Source organism: Mastomys coucha, unplaced genomic scaffold (assembly GCF_008632895.1).
Source record: "Mastomys coucha isolate ucsf_1 unplaced genomic scaffold, UCSF_Mcou_1 pScaffold21, whole genome shotgun sequence".
In the NCBI taxonomy this organism is placed as follows: domain Eukaryota; kingdom Metazoa; phylum Chordata; class Mammalia; order Rodentia; family Muridae; genus Mastomys; species Mastomys coucha.
Window position 1 is genome coordinate 118,468,788 of NW_022196904.1, and position 14,679 is coordinate 118,483,466.

Sequence of the window (14,679 nt, forward strand, 5' to 3'; positions counted from 1 at the left end):
CAGGGGCAAGGGGCTCACTTACAGATACACAGAACAACAGTCAAATCTAACCTTACTGTGCATTCACCTCCCTCAACAATCTGAATTCTGCTATAGACAATAAGATGGTGGCCAAGTGTTGAGGGTCAGCAGCACACAAGACACACACAGCCCTTGTCCCCATAGAGTTCTAAGCATAATGTTAACCATCTACCATTGAAAAGTTTGTCATTATTCACCACTAAAATGGTGAGCGCAGGGGTGGGGAGGGGTTGCTAGGGTGTGTAACTAGGCTTCATTGTACAAGAAGAATGAGTTAAGGGTTGAACTATGAAAAGGAATTGAACAGGAGAATTCTGAGCCCAGGATGGAAACCACTTACACAGCCAAGAAAGAAGCAGGTACAGGCAGAAAGATTGTGAGAGAAGGGGACATGGCTGGAGTAGCTGGCAGAGCCACATGAGCAGCTCTGATTGACACAGGACCTTCTTGGATCTTGGGAGCAGCGGCAGTCCCAGTGAGCAGAAGAGCAGCTTCATCTATTTCCACATGAAGGAGAATCACCAGAAAGTTATTCAAGTACTCTTATTTATACTTTTTTTTCTATTTCACATTGTATATCAATAAAATTTGATGTACTAAATCGCTGAATTTATTTGGAAGAACTTATAAGTATATGCTACAGAAGATTGGGTTTTCCTACTAGCCTACTATAAATATTGATATTAATGGCAGTTGGTTCTATGGAGGATAGTAACATACGAAATTTTGTGCCCAACGTTAAAAATTTTGATAGGGTCAGGAAACTCACTTGTTCAGTAGATTAAGGTACTTGCTGCCGAGCCTCATGACCTGAGTTTGATCCTCAGATCCCACATATTGGAAAGAAAGAACCTGCTTCAAAAAGTTGTCCTCTAACACACAATAACTGTGCTATGCACATATAGACATGCGTACATGTACATTCGTGTACTAAATACATTTTAAAATGGGAAAATATTTTAATTATTCTGATAGATCAAGGTAGATTCTAGATGCTTTCAAGAAGACCAGCAATGACTGGTACCACACACACACACACACACACACACAGCTAAACAGAGAGGTTCATTTTCTGGAAAGATATAAGGCTTTGACAGCAACTCAATATGGCCTCTCAGGGTTTAAAAGGCAATTAGCCTGACTTAAGCTGAGGTGGCTGCATAGTGTCTGGCTTCCCGAGAAGTGTGGAAGCAGTTATTCCTTGTCTGATCCAAGGTGGACATAGACTTTATCCCACTGTTACATTCTGAAGGCCAAGACCTCAGAAAGCCACATGGTTATCAAGCCAAGAATGAGCCTGTCAGGGTTTACATGTCCCCAAGGCCAGCATGGGCTACAGACTCAAGGTAATAGTGTCCTATTCTGTTTTATCTGTCAACTTAATAGAGCCTAGAGTCACTTGAAAGAGTATCTGAAATTAAAGGATGTCCCAGATCATATTGACCGGTATTCATGTACATGTGGGGAATATCTTGATTGTTAATGTAGAAGGGCCCAGCCCACACTGGGTGGCACCATTCCCTAGGCAGATAATCTGGGTTGTATAACCAAACATAGCTCTTTAACTGAGCCATCCAGCAATGTTCCTCTATAGTTTCTGCTTCATGTTCCTTCTGTGGCTTCCCTTGATGATAGACTGAAACTACATAAGCTGAAGTAAACCTTTGTCCCCGTAAATTGATTTTGGTCATAGTATTTGCTAATTGTGCTATAAGCAGCAAGATGTTGGCCTGTTCCATTCACAGCAATGGAATTTAACTGGAATGCCTGGGAAAATGGAGGTGCTTCCAACACCTTGTAGGTAGTGTGTAGAATTCAACACGCTAACCAGCAAGTAGGTAGAACCCTTAGAGGATGGCAGCTGAGCACGGCAGTGACTGGACCCAAGTTCCAGGTTTCTTTTACTGTGGGAGGTCCACGCTGTGTCAGGATGTTTGAGCAGAAATAATCTGTAGAGACAGTTTGGGTGTGCACCACACACACTGAGGGCTGCTGGGTAGACCGTTCTCATGGGGTCTTCATTGAGCAGCTGAGTACCATGTTTGAGGCCCATCTTTGCCTACAGGTGACTTATGCTGCTTCATCTGCTCAGCACCACCACCACCTCATCTTGGAGATACCGACAGCCCATTGGAGGGATCAGGCTCCTTTTTACAAAGCTATAAAGAGTTGTCAAAGTCTCAAAGGCTTTATTTGCCATGGGCCTCTAAGGGTTTATTTCATCCCTGAGACAGTGAGACAGAGACCAGAACACCTGCTGGGGTTTTGTGGCTCACCAGCAAGATAGAAAGACTCCTGCAAAACTGACCTAGGAAAAATAAATGTCAGCCTCTCTGGGGGTGTTCAGATGCGAGAGAGATGGCTAGGATTCTGCCAGAGTTCAGTTACTCTGAAAAATAGGAGTCTGGGCTCATGCAGTGCTTAGGTGTGAGTTAAAGGTGTGGGGAAAGGGGGTGGGGGGGGGAAGTAGAGTCAAATACTTGATTTTTCAAAAATTATTTGTGTGTGAAAGGGTAGGGGTGAGACACACATGTAAGAGAACGACTTTATGGAGCTGTTCTATCTTTATGTAGGTGCTGGGGATAGAACTCTGGCCATCAGGTTTCTCAACCGGTGCTTTGCCCACTGAGCCATTTCACTCATCTGGGTCCTTGGTTTTTAGCGTTTAAGTGTTATAAATCATGACAATTTGCAGAAACCACCACGATTTGTCCCTCCAGCATGCTCTCTTTCCTTTGGTCTTCCAAGGGGGTGGAGTGGGGGTTGGGTTAGAGACTGAAAGCAATCCAGCATCTAGGGCAACTGGAAAAAGAACTTTCTGGAAATCCAGACTGACCACTCGAAGGAAGAATAACCATTTCCCACTTCCTCTCTCTTGACTAGATTCTTTTGTGGGAGGAGTGATTGGCCTCATTTTTGCCTATATTTGCTACAGACAGCATTATCCTCCTCTGGCCAACACAGCGTGCCACAAACCGTATGTCAGCCTCCGAGTGCCCACTTCACTGAAGAAGGAGGAGAGACCTACAGCCGACAGTGCACCCAGCTTGCCCCTGGAGGGGATCACTGAGGGCCCCGTATGACGGGTGTCTAGGGAGAACGGACGCTGAGCCCCTGGCTCATTCTTCTATTCTGATGTCATAACACAGTGGAAAGGATTTCCTGTAACGTGATTCTCATCAGCTATTCTAAAGTCCCCTCCGCTTCCGTTCTGTGGATGGTGTTCTTGCCATTCTCCATGTCTCCTTTCAACACTTCGGATTTGTAAAGTCGGGACACCAGGACCAGTCTCTGAGAGACCCACGCAAAAGGAAGGAGGATGCAAGGGCGAGGTGGGCATGCTTGCTCATCCAGCGATTCCTTTACCAGAGGTGTTTGCTGTAGCACCCACCCTCCTCCGTGTTCATGTTGTGAAACATAATAAAAGTCTCCCACCCAGAAGACTTGGTGTTGACCCTCAGTCGGCAAAAGTTATCAGGCCTCATGATGGGTTTTACAGTGAGGCCCCAAATAGTCTCTGCCTCTGGATCACTCTTGGAAGCAACGGGCTGCCCATGCGGGGAGGTTGCCTCGGGTTCTAGGTGCAGGACTCTTACCACCTTGCAGTCAAGGTTGGGGAGATAGTTCTGAATGTAATTCTGCCTTGCAAAGAGTGCACAGAGGATGGAGTAAGCTGTCTCTCAGGTGAGTAAGTCAGCTCTGTGGTTTCCCTTGTGGGATCGACTAGGGGAGCAGCGGGGGTACAAGCTGATGATGAGCTGTCTTCCCCTTCTGAGAATTACATGTTGCACAGTTCTGTTCTAAGGGGTCTTTGCTGGCAGCATAGCCTGGTTGCAGGCTGGGAGGAAGCATCAGGGTGGCAGGCCCTGGGAGAAGAAGGAAAAGAAAAGGAGCGGCTATCTCTCCCTGTTGTCAAATGCACCAGGTTAACATTGATCTTTTTCAAGCTGAGCTCTCAGCCAGTTTGGTCTTTTCAGAGCTGAGAGCAATCCCTTCACTCTGCTCTAGATTTTCAAATTTCTGGGCTTGGTTGCTGCACAAGGTGATGCATCTTTGATGTCTATAGAATGTCATATTCTGGCAGCTAATGTGACAAACGGCACTTTGAGAGACTCGTTTGTCTAAATCATCGGCTGAGCAGCTCTGGGATGAGCGGTCCAGGAAGAGGCATCACCATACACTTCCGTTAAAAGCTTCACGTGACACTCATGTGCCACCTGTTCCCAGCCCCCAGCATGGTCCTCTCCAGCTGTTCTTTACTCCAGCTGTGGTTCTGGCACAGAGCCACATGATTGCTCAATGGTGGGGGTGAGGCAGGGAAAAGCCTACGTGAACTTCCAATCCAGGCCAAAGCTTAGATTACAAAAAAATTTCAGCAGCCACATTCACAAGCAACCCTGAAAATGAACATAAGGACCAGTGAGATAGCTCAGTGGGTAAAGGTGCTTACTGCCAAGTCTGGCAACCTGAGTTTGATCCCCAGGACCTACTTGGTTGAAGGAGAGAACCAGCTCCTGCAAGTTCTCGGCTTGCCACTCATGCTCCATGGAATTCATGCACATGCACACACACACACACACACACACACACACACACACACACACACATGCACTCCTGTGCACACATGCACATAACATACAAATGAATAATGTGTATTTTTAAGAAGAAAATGGATATGAGACAAATAATAAAATCATGATAAATCTGGAGATAAAGTCTACATGAAACTTAAAAAATTAATATCTGGATTGAAATAAAAATTTCTAGAACTTTCAGATCCAAAGGCGGAAATAAAAATGCAAGAAAAAGTGATATTGTTCAAAAACTGAAGCCTTGAGCTTAATTTGATTCTAGCTTTAACCTGGCTCTGCAATTGCAGCCAGAAAGAAAGAGGGAGAATAATTATACTTCAGTGGATGGCCACTTAAAATTCTGGGCCACAAGGTGTCCGTTTATATAAATACTTAACATTTAAAGATAAATGGCCAGAAGGGCTCTGTAAAGCAACAACAGAATATTGTTAATGCTGATAATTAAACTGAAAGCTCTAAAATGGGCCATGTAAAAGCTTTGATTCGAATGTAATTAAAATTGCAAAGGACGTAATAGCATGTAGCACACAGCCAGATCCTTAGGAGCAGTAATTAATGGCCTAAGCCAGCTCACAAAAGGCAGACATTTTTTGTAGATCCATATGCTTAATTCCACACTCTATTAATGTGAAGGAACTGTAACATCATGGTGTACAAATAAGGTTGCTTGGAGAGTAACACTTGTGCCTCTTGTCCTGATTGGTTCTGAACATGGGGGGTGACTAGAGCTCAATCTGGCTGGGGTAGGGGGGAACAGGTTGTGAGTCAGGGCTCACCATAGAAGCCGGGAACCATAAGCCTTCCTCCTCCTCTGGGTAACCTGCTCAGAGCACATGCTAGAGGCTGCAGTCACTGATTAGGCATCATGAGAGGTTGGGAAAGAAATATAGTGAACAGGTTGGCCGGGGTTATCAGGAGCCAAGGGGACCAGACAGAGCACCAGCAAGCACACACCTGCGAGTGGGGCTTAGATACTATAGCTCGAGGTTGATTTTGCCAGGCAGGAAGCCGAGCCTGGTGTGGCCAAATCTCCTGAGTTTTTTAAGTCAGGAGTCTGGCCCAGGTCAACCAGTCTTGGTCTTAGATGTTGAAACAGCTTTGGACTGTCTTAATACAGGCAGCATTCTAGAGAATATGAGCACACTCCCCTAATTCCAGGGTCCTTCAGGGTCTTTCTATTTCATTTCTGCCCTTCCTGGGGAAGATTATCTGCCCTTCTTCAGTCCTGTGAACATCCAGAGCTGGCCAATACAAGCAAGGACTGGAATAAATGGTGCTCCGGAGACTTTAAGAGAAGTGAGGTTGGACTCTGATAGCTGCTGTGTCCACCATGGCCGCATATCCTTCTGTGCTCTGCAAAGTTCACCAGACTGATACAGTACATAGTAGTGGACACCCAGTGCCTTGTCCACATATACCTGGCTCGCTTCAGTAGACACCCATCCTGGAAGGTAGTTCAAAGGAACAAAGGAACAGCACAGGACTCCCCAGGGACACCAGAGTTGACTTGGGGGAAGAAAGCAGGGTGCTGCTCTTGAAGGCTTCTGAATTTAAGGGGAAATGACCAGGGCAGCAGCTGACACACTCTGACACTGTCTCCATGTCCAGGCTACTTCAAGGACCTCCCAGGGTTAAATGTCTTAGTTAGAGCAGCATGGAGAGAAAAGTGTTATTGCTATCTCCAATGTAATGGAGACGAGAAAAGAGGCACAGAAACACTCAGGAACTTGACTGCCATGCACAGCATTGGAGTTGAGGACACAGTTCTGAATCCAGCAGTATCTTTTCAGAAGGTACACATTTAACTGCTGAATAACATTCTTACCGGACTTGCTCATTCTGCTCTCTTAGTTCTTTTCTATTGCTGTGACAAAACACCATGACCAAGGCAACTTATTTGAAAAAGTGTTTAACTTGAGGACTTAAGAATTTCAGTATGAAAGTTCATGGCTGTCTTGGTGGAGAATGTGGTAGAGACAGGCAGACATGGCACTGGAACTTATGTCTGGTAGCTTATGTCCTTATCTACAAGTATGAGGCAGAGGGCAAGCTAACTGGGGATGGCACAGACTTTTGAAAGTTCAAAGCCCACCCTGCTCCAGTGATGCCACTCGCCACTCATTCAAGAAGGCCACACCTCCTAAATTTTCCCAAACAGTTCCACCAAACAGGGACCAAGCTGAGGCCATTCTCATCCAAAGTGCAACAGCTTTGGCCATTCATTTCCAAGAGGCTAAAAGCACCTATTTCATCAGAACCCTTGTGTCTGATGTCGGAAAGCCGAGAGAGCCAAGAGAGAAAGGTGAAGTTTACCTTCCAAAGGCAGGGCCCCAATCTCTGCTCTGCTGTGGCTTCCTCTTCAGTTCTCCTGTCCTAGCGGGTGATGTGCAGTTTTAATTTTAAACTTTTGTACTTATATCATTTCCACCTCTCCCTTCCCCTCTTCCCCCTTCTACTCCTCAGATCATTCTTCTTAATTTTGTGGCTTTCTCTTTGATAATTATTGTTGTTTTACACACACACATGACAATAGCAAACCCACCTACAAACCCAGGGACATTTTCCAGAAGGACCCCGTAAAGAAGAGACCATCTTGATTTTAAGCAACACCAGAAGGTTGGTGAGCAACCAAATTCAGCACATCAAGTGTCTACAAAGATGTGTCAGGAGATTAAGGATGGCTACAGATTGAAAAGGACATTTCTTTTTTTTTTTTAATTAGATATTTTCTTTATTTACATGTCATATGATTTCTCCTTTCCCAGTTTCCCCTCCAAAAAACAAACAAACAAACAAAAACAACAAGAACAAACCCCTGTTGCCTCCTCTCTCCCCATGCTTGCCACCCCGCCCTCTTCCACTTATTGGCCCTGGCATTCCCCAAACAGGGCCAACAGCCTCTCCTCCCATTGATGAAAAGGACATTTCTTTGAGTGACTAACTGTCTTAAAAAGGTCTGAAAGTGAGACTCTGTCCTGTAAAGCAATGGACCTTTTACTACAGTTCCTCATGTTGGGGTGACCCCCAACCATAAAATTACTTTCACTGCTACTTCATAATTGTAATTTTGCTACTGTTATGAATCATAATGAAAATATCTGTGTTTTTTAATAGTCTTAGGTGGCCCCTCTAAAGGGTCATTCGACCTCCAAAGGGATCCAGACTGCTCTAAGGCATCTACATGGTCTGGAGACTGCTTAAACTCAAAAATCAGTTTGCAGCATGATAGAACATAAAACTCAAGATTTGACACAGCTTCTTTCTTCTCATTTCCACCTTCATTTATTTGTTTGTTTTCCTGGTACTCCATATATTGCTATGTGCCTGTGACTTTTAGGCTCGTTTATCTTTCTGTAAACTCATATCCTTCTCTCAGCTTCTCTGTGGGTGTATCTCTCTCTGTCTTTGAGTTTGGCAGACTGCTCTGGAACTTCATCAGCCTCCCTAGCACTGAACACCCAGCTCTTTTGTGGAACAAAGAACCCCTGGAAGAGAGAGGCATCTCTTGAAGTACATGGATGCGATCTCATTATCCAGAGAGAGAAACGAGAAACCTCTCCACTCTGTCATTTCAATAAGAAAGAACTTTAAAACCATTATAGCTATTTTTTACAGTCATGCCTTTTATTCCTGGGATAGCTCGAAGATAGAAAAATAATTCTGAATACTCATTAGTGGATTCATGAAAGTCAGGAGAATTTATTGGCATTTTGGTTGGGTTTCATTTGCTGCTGAAGGAGGATCAGAGTTCTGTCAAGGGAAGCTTCCCTATCCCACTCTCTAGCCACCCCCCCCCCAACTCCAAGTCCTCAGCTGCTTAGCCCTAGCTAGGCATGGATGTGGCCAGCAGGTAGGCTGAGGTCATAGAAGGGAAGACGCTGAATGTCTCAGTTTTCTGTCCTGATGGTGTAGTAAATACCTTGGCAAACACAATTTAAGAGAGAAACGATTTATTTGGCTCACACAATTCCAGATTCCATCATTGTGTAGGGAATGCAAGGTAGCTGAAATATGAAGCAGCTAGACACAATCAAGAGCAGAAAGCTATGAATTAGTGCATGCGCACCCTGCCCGGCTCCCTTTATCAACTCATACAGTTTAGAATTCTCAGCCTAGACAATGGTGCAACCCAAAGTGGGTGTATCTTCCCACCTCAATAAACATAATTAAGATAATTCCCTATACAGGTCAACACAATCTAGATGATTTCTCATTGAGATCATTTTCCTCAGATGATTCTAGCTTAGGTCAAATTGACAATTGACAATAGCCGTCACACTAGTACACTGGAGAAGCAGAGAGACAGAAGCAGCCAATGACCAATTTCACAATCAGCTCTATTGTGAACATTGAGAGACATTGGTGACAGAAACAGACACTGCTCTCTGGGCTGTATCAAGTTGATATAGCTCACCATAACTGGTAATGAGTAAAATGGCAAAGAATGAAAGCACTAGGTTTTCCCAATGTTCCATTCCATACATGACCTTCACCAAAGGTGCAGACAGAGCCCAAGCCAGTGAGCCTGGCCAGTGGAAGTTGGGTGGGGACTACAGGTCAAAGTTCACTGGATTTAAAGAAAATGAAAGAACCTGGAAAGTTAGGTGGTTTCTGAAGTTCTCTTCTCAAAACCCCATAGACACCAGTATTTCATAGGGTGCTAGTGTCTTCGGTGTGTGAACAGAGACCCAATGACCTAAGGTGAGGAGAAGCCATGTTTCCAATTTTAATTAATAACTCAGCAGCTTAACACTGAAGGATCTGGGGTCCACAGAAGGCCAACCAATAACCCAAGTCTTATGTGTGGAGAAGATAATGCTGGATTTGATTTATGTACTCGTAATATTTTTGTCATGGTTCACAGAGACCTTGTATTGTACTTTCTTCATTGTTGTGACAGAATGCTTGGCAGAGGTGGTTCACATTTGTTTTGGCTTTCCCACTGAAGTTCATGGGGGGAGGTCATGAAGGCAGGAGTGTGAAACAGTGGATCACGTTGTATCAATGGTCAAGAAGCAGACAGAGATGAACACTGGTGCCCCGCTCACTGTCTTCTTGTCCACAACCTTTTCCCAGGGATAGCACAGCATGTCCACACTCAGGATGAGTCTTCCCTTTTCAGTTAACTCTCTCTAGACACACCCTCGATGACACACCCCATAGGTGAGCTTCCACAGTCAGTCTACAGCCAATGGAGCAGACAGAGAAGACAAGCTATGGCAGTCCTCTCCTAGAGACTGCAGTTCACTCCAGGAGGTGAGAAGTGAACAAAAGCTGAAGAACAGAGAAGATTTAGAAACAAAGAAACTGACTCATGGGCTGGGGTGGTCTCTTCTTTCCCCCTGAGGAACCAGACAAACACCGGTATATATAGAATAGAGTTTATTTAGGGCATGGGAAGGGGAGTTAAGAGGATAGCAGAGGCAGAGAAAGGCAGAGAGAAGGATAGAGTAGAGAAGTAGGGAATGGCCATGACCACGTGGAGAGAGGGGGGTAGGGAGTGAGGAGAGAGGGGAAACAAAGGGTCAAGAGGCAAGGGAGAGAAGCAGGAGTAAGAGAGAGAGGAGGGGGCAAGCAGCCCCTTTTATAGGGCCAGGCCTACCTGGCCATTGCCAGGTAACCATGGGGAAGAGCACACCTGACTGCTGCCAGGTATCTGTGGGGGTCACCAAAGGAAGTCAGGACTGGAACTCAAGCAGGTCAGGAAGCAGGAGCTAATGCAGAGGCCATGGAGGGATGTTCCTTAACTGGCTCGCTTCCCCTGGCTTGCTCAGCCTGCTCTCTTCTAGAAGAGACTTCCAGCCCAGGGATGGCATCACACACAAGGGGCCCTACCCCCTTGATCACTAATTGAGAAAATGCCCCACAGCTGGATCTCATGGATGCATTTCCCCAATTGAAGCTCCCTTCTCTGTGATAACTCTAGCCTGCGTCAAGTTGGCACACAAAACCAGCCAGTACACCCCCTATGGTGAGTGGGAGTGCCGGTCATGTGAAAGAGCTTCAGCAGATTGGCATGTTGAGGCCCAATCAAATTCCTTAGCCACAGAGCTGCAGGAACACTACAGTCACCTACACAGTCATTCACCATTCACTTAGAAGCTACACAGCCCCTTTTAAATTCTTACTCTGTCTATTTCTTTCAAGACTAATCCACCTGAGTATCTCATCAAGGCCTTTTCCTTGGGGATCAGTGCTACCTAGGTATCGGTTCAAGGCTTCAGATGCAATATCCTGCAGGGTGATCTAGCTTTTGCTGGTTCTTCCTTTTGGATCTTTACCTGGTCTGGACACCCAGCCTAGTCTCATCTGGTCTCCAGCTCAGAGACTCCATGTGTTCGTCTCACAGACACCTTGTCCACTGGAAGAGAACCCGGAAGTCCTGTTTAGGATGTGTGCTTCCCAGTTCCCGGGGCCTTTGGTGTGCTGAGAGACCTGGGAGCAGCAGCTCCTCTCCACCATGGGGCCTTGGTGAAGGAGATCTCACTGGGGCTTCCAGAAATGTTGCAGGAATCTCTCTGGAATAAATGTTCCCATACCACTGAGAGTGGACAAGGGACAGTGTCACTGGAGGACTGGAGCCTTTGCCGACATCCCTCTCTTCCGTGCTCATTAATGTCAGAGTACTTACTCCAGGCTTCTGGGAAGTAAGTCACAGCAAAACCTGCTCTTTTCCACTTGATACTAGTCACCAGATACTTCTGATTTGTAAACATGATTCCTCTTTGTCATTTGAGATTGCCACATACTGAGGCCTTACCTTGTGAAAATGTCTCAGAGGGAGAAATGCCGTGTGTCTGTCAGAGACTAACTCAGAGACTCCAGAAAGAAGACACTGCCATGCTATGGGCTCTTCAGTGAATCCACTATTCAAAAAGGCTTCCATTTGATACCTAAGGCTTTCAAAATGACCTCTCCTAATTGTCCAACATTAACGACACTGAGAGAAGCATTATCAGAATCAATGAATTTGAAAATGATGAGCCTTGACACTTCTAATAAAACCTGCAACTTGAAATGTGTTCACACTGGAGGCCATAACAGTTAATAGCAGGTGAAGACGACACAAAAACTCACAGTCTATCAAAACTAATTAAAGGCAGGGTTGAAGAGATGGGTCAGTAGGTAAGAGTGCTCACTGCTCTTCCAGAGGTATATTTCCTATCACCCATATCCAATGCCTCACACCCTTATGGAATTCAAGATCCAGGGCATCCCATGTCCTTTTCTGGATTTCTTGGGTACCTCTACTCACACATATACAAGCCCACCCAGAGACATACACATACACACATAATTTAAAAATAAGTAAAAACTCTAACAACAATCTCTGTATGTGCTTAGGCATTTTGAGCCCCCAAGACATCTGACTGTCAACGAGAACAAACTCATTTATTTTTGCTTGTGTTATTCTTGAGCTTTCTCAACAATGGCCACCACCGTTACCATGGCAGCTGGCAGCAACAGAGCCCTGAGGTCCCAGCGAGTCCTCGGTCTCTGAGGAGTCCTTTGGAAAGGTGACTGAGCCACCGGTCAGTGCTGTATTTACAAGTCCTCAGCCATCCGTAGGCTCTCTTTGCTCCCTCAGCGGGTTGCTCTAAGATGACTATGATCCTCTTTGCTGTCTGAAATCTTTTAAACCTTAATAAACTTCAACTTCTCTAGGGGGAAATTAATCATTTTTCCCACTCACCAAACAATAACTGCAGACCTCACCTCACTTCACCCTCAAAGGTGAGCATGTGACCCAGCCAAGCCAATCAACTGGGAGATCACATCTCTTTGAATTCAGTGATGGGTTAAGGGATGACCATGTGGCTTGCAGGTAACCAATCAGAGCTGCTAAGACTCGGGTCCAGAGGCTAGAATGGGACCCTGGAAAAGCTCTACCCTCTTCACTTGTGGGTGAAGCCTGGAGTGAGAAAGCCAGAGCTTAAATACAGGGGGAAGGAACAGACGGTCTCTTTTGGGTTCTGGACCCAGCTGTGCCAACGGCCAGCTATGACCTTGGCTTCTCAGATGTTTGAATTGATGTGATTCCCTGTTTTCCTTGATCAGATGTAGTTAGATCTTTCATCCCAAGGGGCTCAGCAGAGCAGGGACTACTTTTAGCTTTGGGTCTTCGAGGCAGAAGTGGGTTCATGTTCCCCTCCCCCCACAACTCACTGCTCTCCTCTTCAGGAACCTGCCCCCACTGTTCACTCTGCCAGCTCCATACCTTCCGGTTGTTTGTCTCCGTTGTCCACCTTCAGCTCTCTGCACATCCAGCTGTTTTTAGAACCCGTACAGCAGGGATTTCATGGCATTCAGTTCTCTTCCTCATTAGCACAGTGCGTTTCGCGAGCTGAATGCTAAGTGCTGCTGAGCATTGGTTTGCATTCTTGAGCCTGCCTTCATCAGTGAGAGACTCTGTGTGTGAGCAGCTGGGCTACAATGGCAATTTGTTCTGATGGCTCAGAGATGTGATGTTACCCTGTCATTGACGCTCATTATGTCATTTTGGAAAGTATAGGGACATGGAAGTCCAATTTCCCCCAAGTATCTCTTATATAAATAAATAAATAAGCGTACATTTAAACCCACTTTTCCTCTGATGGAACTTAGCAGGGGGTGTGAGGTGAAGAAATCTCAGCGAGGAGAAGACCAGTTAATACACCATCAACAGCTCAAGCGATAGTGGCGCACTTTAAATTCCATTTGTAAATTGTTTTTGTACAGAGTTTCTCATGAAGATTTGTAGTAGCAGCTGTCTCCGATGCTGGGTAAGTTTTGTCCACTAGACAAACACTAGACTCACCTGGGAAGAAGCAACCTCGGATGCAAAATTGCCCAGATCAGATGGTCCTGTGGGCATCATGGGGCATTTTCTTAATTGCTAGTTGATGTAAGAAGGCCTGGCCTACAATTGGCTGTACCATCCCTAGCCAGTTGGACCTGGAGGATATTAAGAGAGGTAGCTAAGTAGACCGGGAAATAAGCTAGAAAGGAGCATTTTTCCATGGTTTACACTTCAAGCTTATGTCTCCGCTCCAATGATGGACATGCAGCAAATACTCTAAAGTAAGCCCTTTCCTTCCATAGTTGCTTCTGGTCATAGTATTCATCACAGAGACAGAATGCAGATGAGAACACTTCCTATCTAGAGTGACATACCCACCAGTTGGCAGACAGCCAGATGTTTGAATCCCAACATCTGGTAATGAAAAGAGAAGTAACCCAACTTATCATGCAGAAACCTCTGGGCTTCATGTGCCTTTAGAGGTGATATCCCAGCATTAGACAATGTGGGGACCTGGGCCGCTGGCCATAAAGACTTGTGGCAATGCAGTGCTTTTCCTCCTATCACTTACTTTATCAGATACTTTAAATCCACATGTTCGTCACCCGTGTGCAGTCAGGTAGCTGTCTTGAGTCTCGGCTCCATTCTGTGCACAGAAGAAAGAGCTGTACTGTGAGATGGAAAGCTGAGGGTGGCTGCAGTCAGTTCTGACCTCTGAGGGCCGAAATGACACCACATCATTCATCACCCAGCTCTGCAGTAAGGAGGACCTACAATTCTGTTTTATGGAGCAAAAATAAACCATCACTAGGAGCAGATTGCCTCCAAGAACTTCCAAAGACACCTAAGGGACTCATCAAGGCACACACTAGTACTCTTGAGCAATATTTCCAACTTGTATGTTTTGAGTAAAAGGAAGGAAGGACAGAAAGGAGAGAGAAACAGAGGAATGAGAGTAAAAAAAAGAAAGGAGAAAGGACTGAAGAGAGGGTGAGAGAAGAGAGGGAACGAGGGAGGAAAGGAGAAAAAAGCAAAAGCAGGTACAGAAAGCTAGATCAGCAAAAGTTTGTGTCAACACCACAGTCGAGTGGTGCGAGGCCAGGCTTGGAGCAGGCTTGCCAGGGGCTGTACCAGGGAGTGGCATATCAAATGCCTCTATGTAGCAATCTCAGCTGACTTGTTTCTTACATAATGAAAGGAAGAAAGAACCAAAAAGTAGTGAAGAAAGATTCTGTTCATCTTTAAGCTTTCTTCTTAGAGAAATGGGCTTCCCAGTGGGGGGGGGGG

The 14,679-nt window shown here is 45.5% G+C and overlaps 1 protein-coding gene across 5 annotated transcripts in view; it reads left to right on the plus strand.

The window, feature by feature from the left end:
* Plpp4 (phospholipid phosphatase 4) overlaps positions 1-3,462 on the plus strand; it is a 138,746-nt gene extending 135,284 nt beyond the window's left edge. For 3 of the 5 annotated variants that reach the window (XM_031388499.1, XM_031388500.1, XM_031388502.1), the window contains one exon: positions 2,905-3,462. In XM_031388499.1, coding sequence (XP_031244359.1) covers positions 2,905-3,104 — 200 coding nt within the window. In that variant the 3' untranslated portion in view covers positions 3,105-3,462. The remainder of the gene's footprint in view (positions 1-2,904) is intronic. The other 2 variants (XM_031388501.1, XM_031388504.1) reach the window with 2 other exon arrangements.
* The last annotated feature ends 11,217 nt before the right edge of the window (positions 3,463-14,679 follow it).